The sequence below is a fragment of the Anopheles marshallii genome, chromosome 3 (assembly GCF_943734725.1).
Source record: "Anopheles marshallii chromosome 3, idAnoMarsDA_429_01, whole genome shotgun sequence".
NCBI lineage: Eukaryota > Metazoa > Arthropoda > Insecta > Diptera > Culicidae > Anopheles > Anopheles marshallii.
Window position 1 is genome coordinate 11,232,376 of NC_071327.1, and position 27,511 is coordinate 11,259,886.

At 42.7% G+C, this 27,511-nt stretch overlaps 1 protein-coding gene across 1 annotated transcript; it reads right to left on the bottom strand.

The window, feature by feature from the left end:
• Window positions 1–220: 220 nt before the first annotated feature.
• LOC128711729 (breast cancer anti-estrogen resistance protein 3 homolog) lies at window positions 221–27,467 on the bottom strand. Its single transcript, XM_053806614.1, has 13 exons — window positions 27,425–27,467; window positions 22,005–22,133; window positions 21,774–21,914; window positions 19,805–19,937; window positions 5,839–5,902; window positions 5,485–5,730; window positions 2,772–2,874; window positions 2,524–2,695; window positions 1,316–2,424; window positions 981–1,249; window positions 727–919; window positions 430–637; window positions 221–353 (listed from the first exon to the last, which is right to left on the bottom strand). Exons 1-13 carry the CDS (start codon window positions 27,465–27,467, stop codon window positions 221–223), a joined length of 2,943 nt encoding a protein of 980 aa, XP_053662589.1.
• Between the last annotated feature and the right edge of the window lie 44 nt (window positions 27,468–27,511).

Consider the following 27,511-nt stretch of genomic DNA (forward strand, 5'->3'; position numbering starts at 1 on the left):
AATGTTTGTACACAAAAATAAATAGTGGAACCCTACGGTGTTGGTAAGTTTTCGCTCAATTCCCATAGCAAAAAGGTTACGCATCAGGATCGATGAAGTAGTAGTATTAGTAGTAGTAGTAGTGGTAGTAGTAGTAGTGTTATTAGAGATGAAAAATGAGATGACTGCGTTGTAGTGTTGCCTCGCGGGTGGGTACTATTCACATCAGTAGTTGTGTACCTTAACCGGCCGACGGATCACCGCAGAACTTCTCCGCCATCACGGTGAGCACATGTTCGAATTTGGCGTGACGCTCCTCAGCTGGCACTAGTGCACCCTTACTACCCCACAGGAATTTCATCTGAAATTCAGTCCTTTCGAACAGAAATACGGAAAACCCATTAGTCTCGTGTTGTGTAGAGAATGTACCGGGCGCATTACTATACGCACTTGAAAGCATCCTCCATCAGCGGATCCAACCGGCTAGTGTCCTGCATGATAGTGTGAGCGTTCTTTTTGTAGAGCGAAATATTGTTGATGAAGCTGCGGGCCGCATCCAGGTGAGCGAACAGCACGGAAAAGCCAAAGTCCTGTGTGATGGTTTCCCACGGTGTTACACATGAGGCGACCAGCGAAGGACACGGGCTCGATGTGTTTGCTGTAAGATGTTTCTCTTTTATTAGTTTTTGGCATATTGGCACTAATGAAGCTGCTGCGAAACCCTACAACAGTCGTCTATGCACTCACCAAAGACATCATTTATTGTGCGATCCTTAACCAGTACGTACGGCAGTATGTGCGGGATGGTCGTGTTCGGAGCCTGTGGATTCGAGCAGTCGTTCATGCTGTTTAGCGTAGGCCTTAGCTTAGCTTCAAAGTTGAATGCACTATCGGTGAACTTTTGACGCAATGTGTGCCAGGTGGATTCTAGCTTTTGAATCTGAAAAGGAGTAGCACGATATTAAGGACTCTCCCTACGTTAGACACTGTTGGACACCTACCTGCGGCATCGAGAGTCCCAACATGATGGCACTAAAGCCAAACAGATTACCCAAGGCAGTTTTCGTTTCCACCGCTATCTGGATCCATTTGTTGAGCGTTTCCGCCCGCTCCAGATCGCTCTGGCAGGTCAGGATGGTAACAGCAACGAGCAGCTTCATACATTCGGTGCGTTCGATCAAATCCAATCGGTACTGCTTGCCCTGCTCGAGCGTGATCAACTCCAAACCGGTACAGCTCAGTGGATCATCCTTTCGGGTTTCGTCTTGTTCTATAGCAGACAAACGAATGGCGATTTATTGGCGATGAATGAGACACTGACACTAAAGCACCTTACCTAATATCAATCCAATGTCAACCCGCGTCAAATGGTTCGCAATGACGCGCGGTCCAGACTCGCACAGCATCATCCGGACGGTGTTGAGCGTTCCACTGTCCAGCGGTTTACAGTCACAGAACGGCAGCAGCAGCGTGTTGAAGTTTTCCAGATCAAACCGCGACACCTGCTCATAGCTGGGTATTTGCATCGCCATCAGGGCCTCTTCTGCAGCTGCGGGATCAATTTCTGCGTGTGAACGTAACGTGACCGACGACAGGGATGTGGGTATGAAGCGAGGATTCCTTAGTACGACCCCTCCAACACCTCGGGCAGGCAAGGCCAGTTCCTCGCCGGTGGCGGAACTTTGTGCCGAATCACCAGAACCATTGCCAGAATCGGACCCACTCGGATGGTACGATCCCATCCCGCCACGTCCACCGTGAGTAGCGCCGCCCTGTACGGATTGTGTGTCCGAGTCCTTCATGGAGTCGCGCCGTTGTAGTGTTCCGCCACCGCCACGTATCGGTTTCGGCGGTGGACTTGGTGGTTGTTGGTGTTCCTCTTCCTCGGCGAACTGTTTCTGCTCGATGCAGGGGCTCAGGGAGTGTTCGCTTGGTTCCTTGTTAATGCTGGACGCCCGGGAACTTAGCTTCCCTTGGGACGACCGTAAACTAGCCGAGCGGGGCAACGATTGGGAGCTACTTTTCAGCGAACCCAAACCGTTCGGATCGGTCGAGTTGGGACGTGTGAGTGTTTGGCACTTTACCACTACCCCGTCCGCACTCGAGCTCTTCTCCTCGCCCGGCATCGAGCGTCCATTACCCGCCGAGGCATCGTTGCTGTGTATCACGCCATCGGCACTGTTGCACTTTTCCGGCGTATCGACAAGTCGCGATGGTTTCGCCGTGTGTGGTTTACCTTCCGTCCCACCGTTGCTATTGCTGCTGCTAATGACCCCGTCAGCACTGTTGTACTTCTGCTGTCCACTCTGTCCACCGTGCAGTGGTGTGAGCGATTGGGAGCGTTGCTTTTTGCTCGGTAACCGTGGCGGAGTTTCGCGCTTTGTTCTCGGTGGCGATGACATCGGGCTGCGGTAGGTGCTGGTCTGCTGCGTGTACGGATTATACCTATCGATTTTGAAATGAACAGCGGTTAACATTGTAACGCAGCCGACCAGGGGGCAAGCAAGTCAAGTGCGGGTGAGTGGTCTGCACGAAACCCCTTACCTAAAACCCGGTGACGAAGGTACCGGTGAGGGTGAGTTGAGTGGGCTGGGTCCCCGGATGCCCGCCATACCGGCCGCATTCTGTGGACACTTGCCAGCGTAGAACGAGAGCGGGTACGTTCGGTTGCACGGAAATTGAATTCTTGCCCCCGATGCGACCGATATGGATTTTCCTGCAAAGTGGAACAATGTCGCAGGTCAATAGCTGCTACCGATTCTGACCGGCCGGTGTGAACGTTTCATGCTTACCCGAGCCGACGTAGAAGGTAATCAAATCAGGAACTGTATCGTAGGCATCATCCTCGAACTGATACTGTACGCGCTCGTATACGGTTTCCGGTTGCAGGAGCAGCTGAAGATGAGATAAAGGCAGCGAGAGAGAGAGAGAGAGAGAAATACGAGCGTTGAGCAGAATGTTACAATGTGTTTTTGGCTGATCAACTGATAAAACGTGGAAAAAATCATCAAGTTCTCTTAGTTGATACGATCGCACAAGTCAACCCTCCAACGGAACGTCCCCGACACGATGTTGCGTGTGTTAAATGGAATCACCATCCCCCGTGGTGGTGATTCAACGCCAAGTAATCAAGCATAGCAAAATGTCGTTAGGCACGGGACGGGAAGTGATATGGTACAAGCAGGAAGCATCATCATGTGCTTCTGCTGCAAGAGTTCATTAATTTCACGTTACAACACGGTGTGCCGAATGGGTTTCTTTGTGTAAAGAATTTGTAAAACAAAAAGTTTTTACTAAAAACGATTGATATTTTTCCCACTCTTGTTTTGCAGAACATTTCAATGAAATGTTTTACTTTCTTCACTCACTATGATCGATGCGCCCAAATTTATGCTATTTGCATGACATTATCACGTTCTTAATTCGATTTTTATTTTTCTTAGTCAAAAAGAATGAACTTTTTTTTTGACAAAATCTTCCTCACCATTGTCCTACAGTTTTGGGCAAATGACCGATTTTATCTAAGTTTTTCACCCCATTTCCATATCGCTGCTTGACTTTCGTATCGACGAGAGCCACACAAAAACCCATGTCTCGTGTGGTACCAGCAAATCAGCCCATCGTACGAAAACGACGACACCGAGAAGAATGGGTTTTCGGTTCGTTAGCTCTCAAGTGATCGATCATAATGTTATTTTCATTCGCTTCCCTATTCCGTCCTACTATCGTGAAGGAAAACTGGTCCGTCGGTGCTTCTACTCCAGAGTGCACTCCGGAGCAAGCTGCTGCCAACAGTCGACCAAGCCAGAATGGAACGGCACGAAAACGGAATGTAAACCCGGTTTCTGTTTGGTCGTTCGTGAAATCAAGCGAGTGAATCAATCATCGTTGCGGTGCAGAAGCAGTCAAATTTGATGTACTGATCAAATTTTAGTGGTGCGAAGGCGGTGGATGGAAAGGCAACCCCGGAAAGGTTATAACGCTGGTAATGATGTCTTGCGAAAAGCCTCTACTGAAGGGCTTCATTGTCCGGGTTTTTGGGTGGACCAGTTTTAATTAAGTTCTAGTGCTCCATTGATTGCATTCTTTACAGCGACTGTGCCGGCGACGGAAGAGTCTGGTAGTTTAGTGATGTTTAATTAACATTAGAAGCAGTTGTTTTTGCTGTCAAAACAAACTACAAAAATGGGTACTGAAAACAAACAAAAGTAAAACTAAAAGACTCTTTTAAATGGCGAATGAACTTGTTAGTATGTTCAAGTACGATAATTGCATAGTTTCAGGAGTTCCTGGAAATATATCTTGTCAAGTATGCAACAAGTCAGGCTATGTAAATTACAACCTATTGTTTCCACTATCGGGGTGTCAGGAGGGAATTCAGCACTCTGTCTGCAATAACCAGTCTTGCTTGAGCACTTAAGGAAACCCTCTTAGGCAATAGAGTGTGACCACAAACGAGCAGCAATCCGTTTATCGTTCACCTCTTTTAAACGACTATTTAAACCATAATCGAATTGTACGGAAGCCCCAAAGCTGATTAATATGCGCGGCCTGAGAGCCTGAGCAAGGACGACAGGCGACAGCAAACCTAAAGTACACTAACGCTGCACCTACTGGCCGCTGTACCGGCAGCGAAAGTCAAAACAAATCCAAACTCGCTGAAGTGCGCCTTGCACACTTCTCATCCGCCTTTAGTGCTCTTGAGACTTACACTTGAAGTGGCCTGTAATCAGGCAATGTTTGTCCGTTTCGTGTCTCGACTCAATGCCCTCTTCCGGCCCGCGGGATTGAAAACAAATGTGATGAAATGAGAAATGTGTGCGAGTGTGTGTGTGTGTGGCTGTGTAAAATCAAGGCTCGAAAATGAAAGCCATTCCGAACCATCACATAATGTGCCAAGAAGCTGAACAACCCAGGCAAAGAAAATACTTCGCTTCGTAAGTGCAAACTTCATGCGGAGCTTTTCGAGAACGGAAGACGGGGAAAAAACTTCGCGCACGTGCTTTCCGACACTTAACGCCTGGTAGCAGTGGTCCATAGTTGCTGCTTCTTCATCTCAAGTAGTCGTCGCGTACTGCAGTTACAATGTAAGAAAAATGTGCACCACAACGAGGAAGAACGGGCAGCGAAAAATCTGTGTCTGAATGGGTGGAGTTGGCACCACGATGCACCGAGACACACCGAACCAAGGACGTAGGATGGGATCGCTCCTTTCGTTTTGTCTCAAGACTTACAAAACTTTTCATTAAGCCCTTTGGAAAGTTATGCACACATGCAGCGCACGTCCCGACCAAACCTTGTCAGACATTATGCAAATGATGATTCATTTCTGGTTGATTTATTGCTGGTTTTCCTTTCCTTTTTTCCTTAAAGGAATTTAAAATTTGCATTACTTTACTTTTGCTCTATTTTCATAAATAAGAAATTCACTAATGTTGTCAATAACGCTAATGTGACGTATAATGCAATGAAAGTGCCTTTTAATGGGGGCGCATGGTAGCTTACCTTGTTGATCACGAAATGTAACGTCGGTCCCTTCGTTTTGCACGTGAGCACATAGTTGCCCGGCTGTGAAACACAGTCCCGCACCAGAAAGTCACCCTCGCGCTGGACGATCTCTTCCGCCCGTTGCCGGGGAATTGGCCCATGGTACCAGGCGTGCGATCGTAGATCGCGCGAATCCAGCGATAGCTCCCACTCGAGCGCTTTCTTCAGTGCAACGGCCTCATTTCCGCCGTCCGGTGTCGTTTCCTGCAGATGGGGGGAACACCATTTTTATTGAAAGCAAACTGTGTTTGACTAGCCTCTGCAAGGGCAAACAACAACCGAATTAAAATCTACACCGAATGCTTTGCTTACCATATCTAACAGATCGCCACAGCTCTTACTCTGCTTGGTGTTGGCCGGCGTCAGACATTCATAGCTGTGAAGGTGGAAAATGGGTAAGAGAATTAATTAAACAATCTGCGTTTATTGAATGTCAATGTTAGAAGCTATCTTGCTCTGGACCGCTTTATATTTATGAAAACGCACGGCTTCTTTCGTTCGGGACCGTACGCAAACAAAAGGTTCTATAGCGCATCAAAGAACGTTACAGAGTTTTTTTTGTATCTTTATCACTCTCATCTTTCCCTTTGGGACTAATTACGACGAAGGGAGCATTGAAAGCGGCCAAGGAAATTGTTATTCTACGTAGCTCAACAGCGAACCAGTCAGGGATGTCTTTCCGGTGCGAAGAAAAGCGAACGATGGCGGTGGAAAGTAAATTAATTTACATTGCAAAATTGATAAGGCAAGCACAATAATCACGCCCGGTTCTTTTCACATTCCATTACCGATGATAGTTTAGTATGCGGGGCAATTTGTCGCATAAATTGCATAGTTTCAGGCGTTTAACTGTGTGGAGAAATTTAGTTCCGGATTGAAAACGCCTTAATGTATGCAATTTGTTACATTTTGTGGCGTTTTTAGTTCTTTGGTTTGTTTTTCTCTCTTTTGTTTGTAACATTCTATTTTTATACAAGTTTTATGGTTTTTTTTTTGCTTGACTAAGCTTTATAACAATCTTGTATACCTTTTCAAACAACAATTCTGATCATCTTGATTTAAATATCACAAATTCTCCATTACTTCCCCATTCCAATTGTTACAACAATCATCCCGATAAAAGCAATATCAGTGTACACATTCTGATGCTGACAGGGAAATAACGATTGCCTCCCTGCCTAATGCTGGTACTTTGGCGATATTGCACTCCATTCCATGGATCCAAAACCGAGACGTGATCAATATTGACTTGCCACCGAAGGCGAACACTATTAGTTCGCGAATACTGCCGATGGTGTCGGCTTACAAAAAGGCACCGAGCAACAACCATGCTCTACGAACCCTCTGTCCGTTTCTGTCACCGAGTGCTCGAAAGCGTTTTGGATGTGTTCGATTTTTGTCGATTCTTTCTCCTATGAAAGCGCTGCTAGCATAAATCCACCCTTGGAACGATGGTTCCAATTTGAAAGGTAAATAAAGCAAACGGTCTGAATCGTTTCCGAAAGGACATTCAATTAAATGTCCGTTTACCGGCGAGACCGAACCTTGGGATGGAACGTTTCTGTGTGTGTTTTTGTTATCGATTTAAGAGAAAATGCGAACAGTTGTCATGTTTGCCTTTCCGTAGTGAGCAACTGCGTAACGGATGTAAAACAGGGACAGATAAAACTGGAAGAAAACAAAACAAATCAGACGCACAAATTCCTTGTGCAAAGTCAAAGCATTCGCGTTTGATAGTTGTGGTGCCCTTTCGTGTCGCACTTGTTTACTCTGGGGATGGAAAACCACACCAGTATCAATGACCACGGGCAGGCTAGTAACACAACGAAGAGAAGGACACCGGTTCAATGTAGCCAAACAACCGTTGCACGTTGGGTGTAATTTTATTGCCATTTTCGTTTTTTCGACTTTTGTCCACGATTGTCCATTTTTTCCCGGACAGTACGTTGCCAAGGCCAAGTTTAGAATGCTTTTTTTCTCTTCATCCTCCTCAACCCAATTGATTGCGCGTCACAGCGTCAGACGCTTTAAGTGGTCGCATTTGGAAACATAGCAACCGAGTGGAATGGGTGGCACAAAGATACAAGAATGTCATCAAAGCAACCACCAAAAAGTGTAAATATGCGACAGCTAGTGTATGGTACACCGAATGCACACACCGCTTCGAGAGCCGACACGATTTGATTTGCTCGCCCACACACCAAACAACATCCGTCGGCCGTGAGGGAAGTGATGTTCCTTTGATCCATTCTACCGCTTAAGGATAGGGCTGTGATTACACATCCTGCGAAAGGGATGTCGTGTAATGCAATGAACGCAAAAGGATGAATGACGTACACACCCGGTGGGAATGTAATCTCATGCTGCCCCTTCTCACCGATATCTGCGAAGGTACACAGTTGTGTCCAAAAATTGGCGTGGAAAGGGATGAGGTTAAACTTAATTGCAATACTAAGGTCTAAGGGCGGTATTATGAAGAGACCGCTTTCCTTATGACTACGATTAATTACCGGTTTTGGAGTACACTTTCAGAGCATACAACATCGAGAGTGTTTTAATAACGTACATAAAAAAACGTAACATCGAGAGTAAACTTGAGACGTATTAGCAAAAAGATATAGTGTTTATTTTATAAACAAAAACAAAAAAGTAACAGCAAAAATGCCTAAAATTATTCCTTCTCAATTGATTAAATAAAACTAAAAAACCAATTTTTAGCACCACTTTAGTTTTTAAACTCAGCTCATTGCTCATCCAAACCATTCGTCCAACACTTAACTAGCTAATATTAAATATCATTACAAATATAATCGTGGCTCATAATCGACATTTTCTTTATGTCCCAACCACACGGAGAGCGTTTTCATTTGAGTATGATTTGGTTCCTTTTTCCTTTTTTTTTCATTTCGTTTCATTGCTTTACTTATCATCTTTTATTTAGTGATGCTTTTATATCTGTTATGTGTCTGATTGTCCCTGAATTGTGGTTCATATTAGACGATTTTCCCACTAAATAAAAATTGTCCTTTAAGAAATAATTCTTTAAAAATAACTTTAAATTTGTTTAAGGCATTTTTCCTAATTGCTCATATTAATCGTTTGCTCGTCTTTCTATGTTTGATGTTGAATTTCATTTGTTTTATTTATTGTTTTTGTTTATTTTTTATTTTATTTAATTTCTGCTTTGAGGATTTGTATTAAGTAAAAAAATCGTTTTAGTTTGAAGTTGTAGCTCTTCGAAAAAAGGATCTTCGCCTTGATAACCGTTGTATTTACTTAGCTATATGCAACAAAACCAAACTTCGTCCAAACTAACCAAACTGTGTGCAGAAAATGTCATCTGAACAGAACACCAGACGAGCAATGGTTTTTTGTTGGTGCATTATACTGCGTGTAACTATTTGCTTAACCATTCCCAGTGCATTGTCCGTGTACCGTGTACCGTCGAAGCACGGTAAACGAAACATAAACACAGCAGCGGAGCAGTTTGTCTGGTTGCTTTTTTGTTATTCCTTTTTTTACAAATGAATCCCCTTTGTCCCGAGTCTGTCGAGACAATCATCGTGAAAAGACAATCCTTAATGAAGACTAGGAATCCTCCCTAGCATGTCCTTTAGTATGTCTGTCAACGTTTCTCTGAATGTCTACAGCTTATTACTGCTGGCTGTTGTCCTTTTCAATGTGGTATTGTTATTTGTTGTGATTTTGACATCATTCGTTCTTTAATCTGTTTCACAAGCACCGATTGGCAGTTATAAAATTCATTTTTGCATATTTTTTTTAGTAAAACTTGTTTGTTGTACATTGAAATATATTCTCTTATTCATTCCTCCTCTAAATGGGAGTTGAAAATGGAATCTTCTGAATGCTCTCCACCCATTTCGTTCTTCAAAATCTAACAACGTATGCAACAACCTCGATTCCTTCACTGACCCTTGCCAACAATTTGTGTCCCTATCGGCATCACTTATTCCAGGATGACCCTTCGGAACGAACGAAATCCAATTTTCTTTAACTGTTGGGTTCGCTTTATTGCCTTTGCGACACTTTGCAACCACTGACATACGCTTCAATTGCAAACAACAACAAACACCATCCCGTATGGCTTCCCGTTCCACAGTAGGATAATCTCTAAAAACCCTCCATACAACCCGACAAAAAGAATCCTGCACCTTGGCTGTTCATGCCCTTCTCCGACTGCACTTTGCACCCAATGTGACAAAACCACAATCGCAACTGCAACTGGCTGTGGTCTGGTGAGAGTGTGAATGGTTTTGGTGTTTGCGGCTACCGGGTTGCAGTTTCCAATTTTTCGTACCTTTCGTACAGTATCGGTGCACGCAGTATAGAAGGGAAGTCTTTTACAAGCAGCTGGGTAATTGTCGACGAATTGAAACACAAGCACCTTGCCCTTGTCCGGTGCTGTTAAGCTCGAGTGTTCGAGTCACATTCGAACGATCAATCAGTTACACGTGGCACATTATACGCTCATCGGAATATCACTTGCGTGTTTTATATCTAAATTATGCACCCTTTCTCGTATTGTAAGTTCGCTTTCTCTCTTGTGCATTGGAATCAATTCATGATTGAAAAGTGTGCACCACCCCCCTCTCTCTCTCTTATTCTTGTGACATTTTCACTGGTGGCACACGTTGGTCGTCTGGCGGCGTACGGTGTGGTTCCATCCCACGCGCCGAGTCAACATAATAAGCCCCGGTTGCAGGAGGCCCGGTTGCATCGGCGCCGTTGAATTATTCATGCCCGGGTGCCACCTCTCGGTGCGCTCATTACGCGTGCTACAGACGTGTATAAATAAAGGCTACCCGGCCTTCTTCAAGATTCCCACCAGGCAAATCCTTGCAACGTACGCAAAGTCACAGGAAGTCAACATCTGTCTGATGAGATGCGCCCGCTGCATCAGACGGAATAAATTATGATCCACGGAAATCAGGAATCCCGGATGGCTTCGCGATGGCTATCTTCCCCAGCGACTGGCGCTATCTAACGCTCAAGTTTCCCTGTTATCGTATTCTGAACCCTAGTAGACAGCTCGGGGTGTGATTTGTTTTGTTCGTCTTTTCAATTCCAATACCAGAAGCCAGATGGTAGTCGCATGCAGAACCAAGCGCCAGCATCCCGACGTCTTCCCAGAAGCACGGCCAAAGTGCGCAGGGAAAGTGTTGCCTTTTATTGATTATTTTTTGTGTAGCTCCTTACGGAACATGGTCTCCCGGAGCAGATGGTGCTTCCTGCTGATCGTGTATCGCGAGTATCGTTTACGATGTAGATAAGGATATTATGAAGTATTAAATCACTGGCAGTGGTAATATTTTCCAAAGGGTCCGCACAATGGGATGCTCTTCTGCAAGAGGGTTATGACTGACGATAAAAGATTGTTTTTGTCGAGTGTTATTGAACTTTTTTTTTATCAGCATTTGATGTTTTATGAAGAATCATTAAATAGTACTCGGTTTACTGGGTGGTTTCTTATTCGCCATAAAGTATGCTAACCGCATTACAACGCAGCTAAAGAGAGGCTACATTTGTGTTCAATACAGGCGGTCATCGACATTCTCCGAGTTAAATCGTTTATACTTTAAAGTTATAAGCTTTCTTCCTTTGTTCGTTATATATTCATCATTCTGGGAGAATTTTTGGAAGAAAACATTAACGAAACTGAAAATGTAATAATTGCTTTGAATTAGACTTTACTTTATATACTTTTATACTTGATATTTACTTTTATATTTGATGTTTGTAATTATAAACTGACTCAACTGACAAATTTTAAAAACCGTGTATCACCGATTTCTCATATAAAAAGATATCGTTTATCTTTGGGAACTACCGAATGAGTGCAATAATTGTTTTTTTGTGAAAATTTTTCATTGAATCTGCCTGTTTGGGTCTGTCCTAAAAGTGCACAACGAAAATTAGAAATATCTTGCATACCTAAAGGCGCACGCACCCAACACACTATTGTATTTGAACTTTTTATTTTCAGTGACACTTTTTGGTGTTAAAAAATTCCTTTTTTCCACTATAAAACCACACATTTGTCAACAGGATGGCTAATAAAAATCCCACTACAAGAATTCCGCACAAAACGTAAGCGAAAGTAAACGCAAGCTGTACCTTAATTCCCATCGCACATGCAAAGCGGAAAGCGACGGCATATCGCTTAATTTTATCACGGTCATCCATCATACCGGGTGGTTGATTTATGGCGATGCAAAAGGTAAGCCAGTACCGCGTGGTACACTTTCAACGCTTTTCTTGGGAACGAAAGGTACCACCACACCGGTAGTAGGCCAGGTTCGGGAAAATGCCTGTTGTTGCAATCGTGAATCGTCCCCGTCGAAGGAAACCCACTTAAATCGGGCTGATCAGAAGTGACAGGATGATTCGTTGCGAGTTTGATTCTTACCATCATTCGCCTTGATTGGAACAATTGATGATAAGGAAGGTGAAATCTTTCACTGGGCTATGCATTTTTTATCATTCCTTTGTGATTGATTGTCTTTATGTTACGTTATGTTATATATATATAACATTATATATTATATATATATATGTTATATATATATGTTATATATATATATATATATATATATATACGAGAGTAATACTTTTTTGCAATAAAAAGTACATTAAATGATTTTCATCCCTCTTTTCCAATTCATCCCTCCATTAAAACCTAACTAAACTGCTGCATCACCTGCAGCTGTTTGTGAGAGGTGTGGAAAAGTCCGTTTCAAATCCTTCCGGGGGAATTATCCTCAATTTTCACGCCCGCGGATATAAATGAACTTTCATCGTGCAACATTCTCACCTAGCAGCGCAGGATAAAAGAGGACGAAGGATATGCTTTTTTCCTGTTTTTTGCCATCCTGCTTTGTCTGGTTGCTTCATACAAATCGGCCAAAAACCACAACCCCGCTTGCTAGACGATGACGAATGAAAGGAACTTGCAATGGACGTGTGAAAGTTGGTTGCCCATTCCATCTTCCCGCTAGCAGCCGTGGTTAGACGAGTCGTGGTATTCCCTACGGTATGGCCGCACATAAAACCTTTGCCCCCCCCCGATAGAATGGTAGACCGTGGAAAAATCTTCAAGTGGTTACAATGAATTTTCATTAATTATTTATCGGCTTATGGACACGGTAGGGCACCATAGCACCTCGTTTGGGGGGGGAGGTTGCTGAAACGGAAACGGTACACCTTTCGGAAGATTGTACCCTATTGAGCATTCAGTCAATGATTCTGAGCCGCACCAGACCGGTCATTGCACTGCACACCGAGATGAAGTTAGAATAACCTACGGACCAATCTCACAAAGCAAAGCGGTCCGGTTTTTCCTTTGAGGGGTTGGTAATTCGAACAATCCATCTCCTACGTTCTAAGGTAAAGAAATGGAAATTTTCTAACCGATTTAAATCAGATGATGAATATGCTAAACCTTTCACCCCCTCGGGAAAGGTGTGCCCGATTAAATATTAGTTAGTATTCGTCTTGCAGGGACATTCTCTACGGGACATTAAGTTTTGAAGCAGCTCACAGTGATTTATGTGCATTATTTATAGCATCTATAGAATGGTTAATTATGTTTAATAATAAGAAATAATTGTTATTATCTCAACTGTGCAATTCATTTTACAAAAAAGGTCCTTCACACTAGTGCCCAATTTTATTGCCTCAGAAAAATGTGTCGTTTCTAGGAATAATTAACAAAAAAGTCATCCTGGCATCAGTTACTAATCCCTGGTGTAATCTGTTTGCTCTTGATAATTTATATCTACCCATGGTTATTATCGTGCTCAGTTTACCATATCCATTTTAGGTGGTATCCTCCTTCCCCCTGGGGGGTGTTTATTTTTTTCTAAAGAAGAAATTTGTTCCCTTTTCACATTCTAGAGTTTACCCCGAACGGTGTAATTAATTCTCCCACAATCCACGCATTCGTGTAGAAACAGCGGGCGATAGGCGAACTGTTCCAGGTTCCACGGGGATGATGACTCATAAAAGTGGTCATAAAAATTAAGCAACTAAGCGGTCGACCCATACCATACCCAGTTTTTACATCAATTTTGGGAGGAAAACTATTAGCCCAAAGTGTGTGGAGAATGTTTTTTTACAAGGAGGTTTTCTGTTTTCATATCATCAGAAATTTAAGAAGTCGGAGAAAATTAATAGAAATCTTTTTCTTAAGCAGCACTTTTATCGAAGGATCAACTTAGCAGGAACAAGAATCCCTAGACGAACTAGACTTCAGGGAAATGTTTATCCTATCTGCTAGGACCATGCAAAATCCCGCCTACTATGTGACGTTCTTTTATACCCAATAGGCAGACTTGGTTGACGCTGTCACGCGCGTTGCATACTTTAGCAGGTTAAACTTTCAAACACTCCTGAAAGTATGCAATAAGTATGAAAAATGCCTTCCCATAGCTTTCTTCTACGCGATATTGATGCTGTTACCTGGGTAGTACATTCATTATTCCGCCCTTTTATTTCGAATGGTCTTCAGAGCTCAGACCACGATGAAAACATAGAATATCCAACCAAACGAAGGTTTAAGCCCAAAATAAAAAAAAATAACCATGAGCTCATGCACATTTTTCTTGTACTCACAATCTTTACTATCACTTCCCTTTGCATACACTTTTGCAACATTGCTTGGCTTAAGCAGGGACACAAAATGCCCACAATGTCTAATGATTTTCCCTGCGGGCCTTACTAGTAACGAAATGGAAAAAAACTCCTACGAAATGCAGAGAAATAAAAAAAAAGTCCAGCACAACGAACCGATAGGAAATGCGCTGCCTTACGTTTGGCTGTGTGTGGTTGGGATTTGGGAAAAGTTTCAGACTATTTTCAATTTCCTTGCTCTTGCAGCGGCACCACAAACGCTGAAGCTGAAGGGTGCTCAGTCGCTCGGGGAAAGAAAATTAAATGCCAGCAGGCATCATTTCCTGCTTCCCCACCCGACTTGCTGTTGCTCTGTCTCTGTCGACGGTTTGTGAGCCGTGTTTTTTTTCCTTCCGGCACTGTGACTGCATCCGGCAGACAAAAAAAAGGAACCATCGCAGATAGAGGCATAAGCGAATGTCGGTGAGGGAAGAGATAAATGTACGGTTGTGAATTGCTGATATTGCACACATCCTTCACAGTGGAAGGGTTTATCCCTTCAAAACAGCATGATAGATTCATTTCGTTCGCTAATATTTCACTGTGTTCGGTATCGTTGTGCTGAGCGCTCTTTAAAACCCCCCCGCCGCACGAAACATATGCCTTTGAAGCATGGGAATATGTTGCTCCCGGCACTATCTCTACCAGAGCAACTAATTTTGGTGAGAACGTATTAATTAACGTGTAGTGCAACTAGCTAGTCCGATTCGGTCCATGGCTAACCTTGATGACCCGTAATCCGTAACGCAATTATAATGCAACATTCAACCACACAACGGACCAACGGATCCATCCACCCGACGGTTATGTGACGCCATCGCGTCCCGGAATGAATCATGCTTCCGGACAACCCGTCGGTCGTTTGGCACGTATCTGCAAAACCGTACACAGGGAGACAAATCCTTCTGCACCCTACCTATCTAAACACACATACACACTGCATTGTTTGTGCTGGCGTGGATGGGCGCAAAGGTGCAAGGATAGATGATGGAGATGTGGACTCACGTTGAAGTGAGTGCATTCAGCGACGGGCTAATGAAATCAATTAACGCCTTTGTTTACATCATTTCCATCTTTTTGCCATCATTTAATCTGTCACTTGCATCCGGTAACAGGTTCATTCCGTTACGGGAAGTTACAATTGCCTGTGATGCAATTATACCGACCGCGGTGTACTTGGGGCATGTAATGGTTTAATTAATAATTTATTCATAACATTGCATTTCATATCATTTTTCCGAAGGTGATTTTCAGATCATTTTCATCAAAAGCAAATGATTTTTCAATGATGGAAATTAAAGAAAATTCAAGCTTGGCTTAGGTTTTTGGCAATCCTTTCCTTTTCTCATCTAAAAAACCTAACGATTCACAGCGTTCAGTATGATAAATTGAACCTCTTTTTAATTTACCTCCATAGTAATTTAATAATGTGAGCTATACCCTGATAAGTGTGTGACAACCGCCATTAAAGAGACATGACTCATAATTGAGGCTCACAAAACTTATTTAAAAAGCCATTAGTTTCTCACCTTTTTGTTTGTAGCTTAGTGATTTATTGTACACTACGTATATACCAATTATTTCTCTTCCGTCGCCAATTTCCATACCTTTTGTCATCAACCCGCACGTTTTACAACTCTCATTAGCAGCTTACCGAACCGAAGCACCCGGCACAGTAATTAACCTTTTCGTCCAGACATGCCATTTCGATCGTTTCCTTTACGGCGTTGGTCACAAACCGGTCAGCTCGCTAGATTGCAGGTGAATCGTACCGCCATTAGCATTCAATCGGTTACAAAACAAATCTCCAAAGGACAATTCAGTGTTTTCGATTGCCCAAAAAGGACAATTCCACTTGCCGTACGCTGTACGTTTCTCGAATACCGCACCCGAGCGTATCAACCAAAGGAAGGGCGATAGGGGAAAGATCGAATAAAAATAAACAAACCCACGCAAATATTAAAAGCCAAGCCCTGTTGCCATCTGCTCCGACGCCCAACACCCGCAGTGAGGGCTCTCGAGCACGAGCAAAAACCTTTCCTCCGGAGGAACTCGCTGGTGAAGTTTTGAATGGAAGCCAACGCGGTCGAGCGAAGTTCAGGGAGACATGGCAGCATTATTTTGTCCTCGTTTGTGTACTTTTCATATCTTTCTCTCTTGCTTGCTCTTTGTCGACATCTTATTCTCTCGTTTGCGTTTATTTCTTTGGGAAAATTGCCAAAATTTACTAAATTTGAGTGTTTTCTGTTACTCTCTCTTTCTCTCTCAATCTCTCGTTCTCGTGAGTTCCATGTGTATTTTCCACAATTCTTTACCCAATACTTTTACTGTTTTTGTTCCAGTTTCGAATCTATGCCCCCTCACATTACTTTCCATTGATGAGTGAAATATACAGACCGGGACGTGAAACCTTCAATTAGGCTGCTTCAAGAGTCATCACAGCTCGTAAGGTAGATTATCAGTTTAAGCTCCGTTTAAGAGATTCTCCCATTACCCGTCGATGACGCTCCCCCGTCGCTCATTCACAACCACACACTCACATGGAGGCTCGATTATCCTGGAACTCAGCAGTCACCGAGCATGTTGTGTTGTCTCCGGGAAGGGTGTATCCTTTTCAGCTCGAGCACTTGCACTGGCTGCCGCCGTTTTTCATCGTTTTTCCCGTTCTTTTTCACGGTCCGCAACTCGCAACTGCAAGCTGGCTGCAAAGTGTGTGGCTCGCTTCAAGGATTATTTTGCTACGCAGCAGCAGTGCTAAACTAAATTCACTTGTGGCAAATTTTCACACATTTATAGCCATAGATGAAGGAAGTTGAGGCTTAACGCAGGTCGAATGCTTTTCCGCTTCGATTCACCAATCCAATGGCACAAAAACTTCAACACACCCTTTTCACGATGCAAATGAATGGGAAGTACAATGAACGATATTTTCAAACTAAATGCAACCTTTTATCACTTTTTCCACTCTGAGAAATAGCACTTTTCTTCTCTTAAAAAAAAAAACCTTCACAGAAGGTATCTTCTTCCTGCAAACCACTATTACATTCCTCCTTTTGTGTGTTCCCTAACCACACTCGCAAGCGCCCAAACGTGATTGAACAATGCACCACTAACCGCTGGGCATCACATGACACGGGACGCAGGAAAACCAAGACAAAACTCATTCACGAACGAACAAACACACACCGCGAACACGTAGGGACAGTTCCGTGTCTCCCTGCGCTAAATGGTGCCCAAAGAAAACTCCCAATTTTCACCACACACCCGCGACGGTGGTGTCGATGGTGGAGGAAAGATGGTGGTGATGGAGAAAAGCGGACAAATAAAACACAACGCCCCGATGCGGTTCGATCATCCGAACGCTTGCAAATACGGTACTGGACTGAATGGTGCTGCAGAAAGTTTTCCACACTGGAATGAAAAACTGCGAGAGCGTGAGCGTGAGTCCTGGGCCGGAGAGCAAGAGCGCGTGACCGGAATGGCAAGGATGTGTGCTGCACAGGGGTTTTGCGTTTGTTCTTGATCCTGTGTTGGTTTTATTAAATACTTGAGATGAGTTTTGGAAGGTTGGTCACATTTTCGTTAACTTTTTCGTTCTTAAAGTTATGTTCTTAAGTTTTAAAATTTAGTTTTCTTTCTTCGACTATTTTTCTTCCTTATATTTGTTGTGTTTTTCGTTATCGTTAATCGTTTTCAAATTACTTTAATTGCTCCATTTTGAATCCTTCCCCATTTGTAATTCTAATTTTTTTTATATATTATTTAGCATACAAATTTTGAATTATTTACTATTACATCTTTACTGTTGTGCTTTTATTTTGAATATTTCATTCCTTCTCCTGTTTGTTTTTCGTTTATTTATTAAAAAATTGAAAAATTTCAAATATTATGGCATAAATCATTTTTTATGTGATTTCTCCAATCAACCTACAAATCCAACAGCCTGAAACAAACACCAAAAACCTCATTGCGAAAGGAGAAAACAATAGCTTCGTGAGTGCCCTTTCCGTTACCAAGGGAATCGCGCACGCAAGGTGAAAAGAATGGGTATGTGTTGAGTGTTCGAGCGTGATTGCAGTGTTGCGTAGCGATTGATAAGAGTCGTTTTCGGCGAGCATGTGGCACTGGCGGCCAGAAGCAACAAAAGCAGGAGCAGTAGTACTATCACTACTACTACTACTAACACAAGCGTGCTTCTGAGTGTGCGTCCTTTCTCGTGCCGGTACGAACGCGAAAGAACCGACCAACCAAACAAAAAAAAACGCACACAAAATTCTACTATACCAATTGCAAAGCGGATTCATTCATCTCTCGAAAACCACGTCCGGCCCGTGTGCGTAGTGAGCGAATGCAGCAGCTCATGGTTTGTGAGCCCGGCTGCTCTTAATGAAATGGAAGGAAGGAAAAAAAAACAGCACCCCTTCACCACAGCACAGGTTGTGATGGTAAAACAGCTCTTCAACATGCCTTGTATCGGACGCCAAACAAAGGCGGCAAAGGTACGTCGGAAATGGATTCCCCCGTTAAAACAGGACGCTGCCTTCCCAGCCCAGTGCTGGTGCGGTGTAGGGCAACGTCATACCGGGAGTTTGAATCATGATTTATGCGCTCCCTTTTATTCCTGCACATCACCCTGCGTAAGGGTGGGTTCGCCTTTTGTAAGCAGCGTTTCCCCCTTTCCACCAGGAGGTGAACTGTGTGTCCTTTGCAAACGGTGAAGATTTTTATTCCACAACCGTCAAGTATCAGTAAAACGGACTGATCGTAAAAATCGGGGAACCTGCATGCGTCTGTAGTGCTTGCGTTTGCTATTACCATTGTTAATTACGAACGCTAAGAGGATAACAGTACGAGAAGGGTAATGGACGTAAAGAAATAAAATATTAAACAACCATAATAAGGATGTTTTTTGCTTTCTCTTACGCTATCTTAATGAGGGCATGTATTTGGTGAAGGTTTTTTTTCATTTTACCACAAGTTAAGCAAGATAATATGCTTCAAATCTTATAAATCTTTCGTAGTTCTTTTTTTTTTGATACTGTACCTGCTCAGGCCAGCAAGTGATTGAAACCGACAAAATAGCTTTCCTGTTCGAATGCTCCAATAGCCATGCAGAGCGCATGCGTTTCTTTTTCCCTTCAGAAACGCAATGTAAACAATTGGGTTTAGATTTAAAAAAGCGTTGAAAACACGAAAAATCTTGTTTTATTAAACATCATTTTGTGATAAAATGTTTAAAATATGAAAAAAATATTGTTTCAAAATAGAACCAAACACGATGACGATTCTTCAATTGTCAACATCAAGAACATGCAATAGCGCCATCTATCGGAAACACGCGACAACATTTTATGGCATTCGCTTTATTTATGGCACACTGGTGGCAAAACAACAGTTCTGCTTTTTAAAAACAAAACCATGCCAGTAAATTGACATCTTTCAACATTTTGGGCAATATTTGACTAGTGTTTGTGTAATTCTCAATTTCTAATATCTTATAAAAATAATCATTGATACTGTAATGTGTAACACGTCATTTAAAACACTTGAATAATGTTATTATTCCCATCCCATTTCATGGTCTACTCACATGCTATCGTTTTCGGTCGCCGTGCTGTACGTTTTCACACTCCTAGCACCATCCACTGCCACACTGTGCCGCATCTGTGCCCTGTTCTGATACGGGTCCGCTCCATTCTTTTGCGCTGCCTTCACGTGCGTCTCTGGATAAGTAAATTCACAGCAGAAACAAAAACAGACACAATCAGCACCTTTTTTGTTTTAGAAACTGTCGAGGGAAGGTGAGACGTAGGGTGTATTTGAGCACGAGGTAAAAAGTGCACCGAAGGCACAATGAAACATTCACCCAACAGACCCAACACGCACTAGTCGAAGGTAGGAGCCATAAGGAACGGAAACATACGTGACACCGGAACGCAACAGAACGCCCTCAAAACACATCGCTGCTGGCGGCGTAAACTTTTGCGCATTTTAATCGACCAAAACGGGAGGCGGCACTGGGGGTGGTGAAGTTTAAAGGGAAAGTAAATTCTTTTAAAGCACTTAACCGGCTAAGCTACTTGGAACGTGCCTCGACGTGTGGTGAAGAACTGAAATGATTTAGATATCGACGCCGGTCGATCGTTGCTTGTCATAGATAGCTAACAATCGCTAAACAGTTGTTACAGCTGTGACAAAATTCTCAGTTAAATGACACGTTCTACATTTACAGTGCATCGTAAGAGTTACTTACACTTACAATATATACACCGTTTGCAATAGAGACAGTTTGATATGGGAAGAATGTTTAATAATTCAAGGCGTTGTTCTGAAAATTGTTCAATTCAAACAGGCTTAAGTTAAATAAAATAAAGCACTAGTATGGCCCTAAAAAGGTGTCAAGCTTTTTGTCAAACAGTTTGACTATGATTTAAAAATTAAATAATTCTTTTGCTTTATCATCTGCTTCGTTTGTGATAAATGGTTTTTTTATGTACTAAATTTAAAACCCCTGTAATATTTCCCAAAAAAAGTAAACTAGTGTACATTTTCCAAACAATTCACAAAATTAGCAATACAAAACAATTGCATTTTAAGTTACGAATTCAATACGTTAACCTCGATTAAGCAAAACTATTCATGCAAAGGTGAGCCTCAAATATTCATCCCATAACACAGAATAATGCAAAAAAAATGGTTTGCAAACGTTATTTACGCCGATCCAAATTCTTGCCCACTCTCGCAGCATCTGCGTGATTTGCTGGACCACAGTGGACCACTTTTGCACCTCGTTATCGCGACACATACACGTTATTTATGCACGCCGTATAGCAGCACGGAACGCGCAAGACATCCGTCAGGGTGATAAATTATCGCAGCTTGTCTTATCTTGTGTGTTAGAGCGTTGTCTCTACCATTTTGCACCGAGGTTTTGCCTTACTTTTTCCACTGCTTGGCTATTGAATTCATCCCTTAGGTTAATTAGCTGGTGAAATAACTGATTAAGTGCAGAGAATGCATGCTTTTATACATGTGAACTGCAGAGTATTGCACACTTAAGTTTCGTTGTGGGAAAATAAAAGATGTCGACCAAAAAAGATGACCCCCGTGTCATGAAATACTCTACCGATTCGTTACCTTCCGGGGACTTTGAACTCATAAAAAGGCAAGCAAACAACAGTAACACAAATTTTGCGTGATGTGATGCCGGTCGAAAGATTATCGTTTAATCTGCTTTCGGAAATCTGTTATCCGACAACCAATTTCCAGCGAATTTCGCCTTCCATTGCCTTCGTTATCAGAACGCATGAGTACGCAGAACACGTAGCATCGTTAAATTATCTTAGTTTATCGAGTCTTTATGAGGTAAAAGAGGATGGTTTCATTTCTTAAAAATTGCTCTGTTTTTTTTTTTTTTGGGCAATACACGAATAAACTTATCAAGATGTTACGAGAAGCGGCAAACAACGTCGACGGAACCGGGGAAGTTATTTGAAACGTTCAAACCCGTAGAACGGATCCCACCTAAATTAAAGTTTCTCGTTCGGACCGCCACCTACCTTGGACGAGTTTTTCTCGCAACGCCACCAAACTGCTGACGATCCGGGCCCGGTGCGCGTTGTTGCGGATACCGAGCTTTTTAATGTCCGCTTCGCCGAGAAACAGTAGCTCCTCCACTCCATTAAACGATCGAAATTTATCTGCCAAAAAGTAAAGAGAAAATATTTGAAAACCCAGCTAAACAAACTCCAATCGGGCGGGTAGGGTTCATATATAAAGCAACAGCTTACCACCATACTCGGCCAGGTCGAGCCGCTGCAACCATTCGCCCAATTCCATGTGGGGCAGCGAGGTGATAACGAGGGCGGCATGCTTCTTCCGTCGGCTGGCCGTACCGAATTTGTAACTCCAGGAAATGCCTTCGAAAGCGGAGAGTACACTTTGAGAGCGAAAGAGCGACATTTTCCCGGTACCGAGTCGTCGCTTTGTTTGGTGCGAAAATATTAAACCTCTTCACCCCAAAAACAGCACTAACAGAGTGGTAATTTCACCCCCAATAAAACACGCACCCTTGGAAGATCACGTAACAATCGGACTATTGTGCACCTTTGTATGGACACCTATTTTCGAATAACTTTATGGCATCTCAGTTGTGCGTTTTATGCTTTCGAAAAGGACCACTGCTTGCCGCTCAGTGACTATCATTCAGTAAAACTCACCAAACCATTTTCTCATTTTTTCTCACTTACTTCTCTTGATCATTTTTAAATAACGATTTAAATCACTATATATTTGAAGCTTACTCTCACAAACATCACAATGGAATGATCCTCGAACATTTCATGCTCCTATCACCGTAGCAACGGTTTGTATTAATCAACCAGATAATGCCAGCTGTCACAACAACACTAGATCACCTTTTCTTAAACCCTCCCTTTATTGTGGGAAACAACCACAGTAGGCGTATGATCACAGTTGTACCATTATCCCCATACAACACTTAAAATACACTCAATCCATATCCCATTCTAAATACGACATAATCTATCGCCCGTAGTAATCCAACGTCCCGACGCACTCGAATGTCGACTTACAACTGACGGTCGCACAGAATGGGCCGCCGTCTTCGCGTACAAGCAGAGCAAACCACACGCACCGCTCAGCTGACTGCGGCTACTCTCGCACACACCAACAGCGCCATACCCAAAGCAACGTTTCGGGGGCCTGAACGTGGTGGTGTTCCTTTTTTTTGTTAGTGTTGGAGATGCATATTTTGTCTTACGTTGGCAAAACATCGGCGCGGCACGGTTGCCTTTAATTTGTTGCTTATGCATATTCGCGAGCCACAGCCACAGCTAAATGAGCTTTCCTGAGCTAAATAGCGTCAAAGAAGGGGGCATGGAAAATGGCAAACATGTGGCCAGTCATGCTTACGGGCGTGAGGTTTCGGTGTGGGAAATGACGTTATCAATCAATCGATAGCTTATGCCCAACAGTTAAACAAGAACCTGCGTGGCCAACCGGCAAACCGGTGTGTAATCGTGCATTATCATATGCTAAAGTGGGCAGTTCGTTTAAATGGAAATTTACATATTTTTAGCGTTTTGTTTGCTGGTTATTAGATATTGACGGTTTGTTGACCGTTTAAAAGGGCGTAAGCAAAGGCCTATTAAAACAGGGAAGCTAGTTTCACATTATGGTTTGTTAATTTGACTAATTTAATTTAATTTAATTTTAAGTTTAAAGTATTATACTAATTGATCGTATCGTTTTAAACTCGCATCGTCATACTGAAAGACTTCTTGACCTAAATTATTATAAAATATGACACAAAAGAATATTAATCCAAAAATTGCATACTTTCAGGCGTTATGCATACTATCCACAATTGAATTTATTTACATCTTACTAAAGTTGTAGATCTTACTAACTAAACAATCAATTTATAATCAAACAAATTATTAAACATGTCACTAAACAAATTTTTATTATTAATAGTTTTGAGAAATCTTTATATTCCAAACAATTTAAAGGATTATATTTATACCTGCATGCATCAACTTCGTATTCCATGACATTACAGTCATTCCCTGTTACCTGCACTGCAAAATTTTTGGGAAGGACAAATCCCTATACCAACGATCGTTAACCATTTCCGCTTGACCACAGAGGCAAATAAACCTTGCAAATGATTATCTCCTTCAACAAAACATGCCACACTGAAAGATAGTTACCATGCGGTCAACATTAATGCTCGTGTGCAAGAAAACCCGAACATTCACGGTGAAAAGACGAAATTAAAAGGCAAATTATGATATGGCGCGTCGCCCGATACGGTCAAACGTAGCTGATTCGCGTTCCGATTGTGAGAAGCTCCTACCGCCAGGTACCTGGGTCGTAATCATCCGAACGGGCGAACCAAAGGAAATGCACTGATGCTGCGAACAATGCTCGGCAACAACATTGTCAAGATCCGTCTCTCAACAAACCGGCTTTCGGCCAGTTCGCTAAAAGCATCGAGTGGGCGAAACGATGAATGAATGGAATGAATGGAACGGAGTGGCACAAAAAAAACCACCTCACACACCACCTCAACCTGTCAGCTTGCATTGTCGTGGTTGCAGTTGTGGTGTGGTGCGTGCTGGGTGAGCTTTGATGTAAATCCCACTGAGTCAATATTGTTGAAATCTTGACCCTTTCGGAATATTTGACCATTTATATTTACTCACCGCGGGAATTCTCCAGCGATGTGGTGATGGTGCAAATTGGTGCCTCTTGGTGCCACTTTCACAGCATATTTTTATAGTCTACTCGAGTGCGTGTTGATAAAAATAAACACCGGCACGATCCATCTGGTCTTCGTTATCACCAACCAAGCAGACGGCACGTATGCAGCAGGTTAAAGCGATAATCAGCATTAAATGGGTGATATTGCTCACCAATCGATAGACCTTGATTTGATACGATAAGGCGCCCGGTGACGATAACATACAGGAGGTGATAATCAGACTAGCAAGGTTTAGAAATACTATCGATCAATGATGATAAGCGAAACATGTCGATGGATTAGGCAAACGGGTAATGGTGTCAAACGGAGACGATACGGTAGAGGATGGTAGTTTTGGTTGATATAAAACATTTGAAGAAGGAACATCTAAACTTCTATCCTCCGGTGTCGATTTCCACAACAGTTAAACTATTTCAAAGCTTTTCCATGGTGCATCCAGGACCTTACAAGCTTAAATTATTTGATTAGTACATTTGACAGCCATTGGTATATAAAACCTTAACTCGTTACTCGAGTACTTGAAATCGTCACTCCTGTAATAGCCTGACGTGGTTCGATTCATGTAGTTTGAACATCGTCAGGAGGTGATCTGGCCAGCCACGATCGGATGATTTAGGAACTGGTGATTATAGCAACGTCTGCCGTTAAACTGTGTGTGTGTAATTTCAGATAGTCAGTCCTTGTTGCGGAAGAACGGTCCAGTTGGGATTTTACCTCGGTCCTTGAGTTGACGAAATACTTAAAAAAGTTAAACCTAATGAATTGTACAATGGAATTTAATAATGCAAAGAAACAACGTTTCAACTTTTACAATCTATGCCTCAAGGAATGAAAACACGGTTGAAAGTCCTATTGCGAAAGTATTTGTTCAGAATACAATTATACGTAAATTCACCCAACCATTCCAATGTGTAACAGTCCCACTCGGTTCCAATGATACGATTTGTAGCAGTAATGAAAAACAATTTTAAACCTTATTGAACACAGTTTAAACCAACAAAGAACCGCTCAACCGCATGCTTTCTCCAAACCAACAAATTCACAATCTCGTAGAAAAGGAAGCGTAAATTAATAGCATACTCAACCGTCAATTATTTATTCATTGTCGCGGCAGAATGGCCATGCGTTCATTCTACGCGGAACAGCACAATTGCTCGCAACAAACAGTTCCCGCGAAGCACATCATAGAACCGCACATGCTCGCCTCCTTTCTTTATGCGGTGGTCATTGTGATGCATTGCAAAACATAAAAACACACACACACATACGACACGATGCGTGCTTTCCCTTTCTATAAAAAAGTGCAATCTTCTGCCCACACGGTTTCCACACGGTGTGGTCAACGGACCCACAATCCATCCGCGCGCACCATTCGCCATCCCGCAACCATCGATTAATTTAAATTATTCAATTCCAGTTTTTGTTTTGCATTTTCTTCTCTCCGCCCGGCCATTGAAAACTGCACACGTGGGCGTGTGTTTGGTTGGTGCATTGATTCTTGGTGAGCCAGGCACGGTCCTCGCGTTTGGTCACCTCCGTCAGGCGAGAAATGGGCCTGGTCAAACTGTCAATGATCGCGGTACAAACATTCCGCGTGCATACGATCACTTCACATTCCTTGCCTAGTGGCACCGATACCGGCCTACCGGTTGTTTGCTGATGCTGTGCTGTACATTATTGTCATAGTTTTTAGTGGCGAAATATGTCGCAAAATGAATATGAAGCGAAAAAAATAATTAAATAGCATGGCATCTGCATAGCAGCTGTGCATACATACGCAACACTCTGCATTCTTTATGACGGTGATACTACGCTATGTGGGGAAGAATTTTTTTAATTAAATCGCAAAAGTGTGATTAAAATTCATACCTCTCAGAATCATTCAATGTGCAAGAAAGTGTACAAAAAGCAATAACTTATCTGTTTTTACACGGTGCATTCTAATGAACTGATTTCATTTGTAGTTGATTCAATGTGAAGCATTAACCCTTGAATGTAACAACTGTGATTTGAGTGGAGTTGTATTGAAAGTAACGAAAGATCACTTCAATAACTAACCCAAAATTGCATACTTTTAGGGGCTGTATAGTCTTAACCAAAATGTAGCGAAGAATACAGAATTGGATTTATAGTTCTGAGCGGCTTCTTATTGGTTAAGAGGCTGGATGACCTTCTTATTCAACAACAAAGGTCTTAATTATCACCACTCTACACAATCATGCTATTACTTGTTCACAAAAAAGGCAGCCTAAATGTATGCAACTGCAGGAACAAAATGGTTCTAACCTTTAAGGGTTGTAAACCTACCCCGCAGGTCGATTAACAAAATCAACTTTTAACATTTCCAACATGATGTAGTTTGATTTCACTCTTTTCTCCCTCCAGTTACCCCTCTTTACATGTTTTTCGCCTTCTCCTTGTTCAAGCTTCTTACAGAATGTTATTCACCCGCTTACGCCCTATTTCCCCCAGTCCGGCATAGAATAGTTAAACGGCACTGATTATGAGCGTGGCGTAAGGCAATCAGTCGGGTAATTAAGATAAATGGACCCCGATATGCAGCCGGCAATCTACCTCCTTCTAGTGATACTCGATGCCGATGTGAAATCGGTGTGAAATCAGCTAGGCGAAGAAGCACACAAGCGCAATGCTGCTGCCCGACTAGAATGTTACGGGCTCCAAACGGACCGCAGACCGAGCGCACTTTGCATACGATGCAAAACCCCTTTATTTTTAAACGATTTTCATATAAAACCCACGAACACGTACGGAAACTGTACAACGGGTCTGGTTCGGCAAGGTTTTACTGAAGATAATTTCACTGAGCAGACGAAAAACTAATTAACGCCGCGTGCAAGACAAGGCAAGACATGTTTTTTTCTTCCACGACTGCATTACGATACCTCAAGAACACCAACTTACTCTGGGAGCGTCGTTTGTCCAGTTTGCTGGTGGTTTTACCCATCCTGGCTTGGTGCTGTCTTGGATGCTTCTTTCACGCTGGTGACC

What these genes read in the sequence shown, in the direction of transcription:
- LOC128711729 (XM_053806614.1), bottom strand. Translation starts at nt 27,467, where the DNA reads ATGGGTAAAACCACCAGCAAACTGGACAAACGACGCTCCCAGA. An exon ending in GCGACCGAAAACGATAGCAT is followed by an intron (nt 5,903 to 19,804) that starts GTGAGTAGACCA and finishes CCACCTTCACAG; the next exon opens with CTATGAATGTCTGACGCCGG. An exon ending in GTGGCGATCTGTTAGATATG is followed by an intron (nt 5,731 to 5,838) that starts GTAAGCAAAGCA and finishes CCCCATCTGCAG; the next exon opens with GAAACGACACCGGACGGCGG.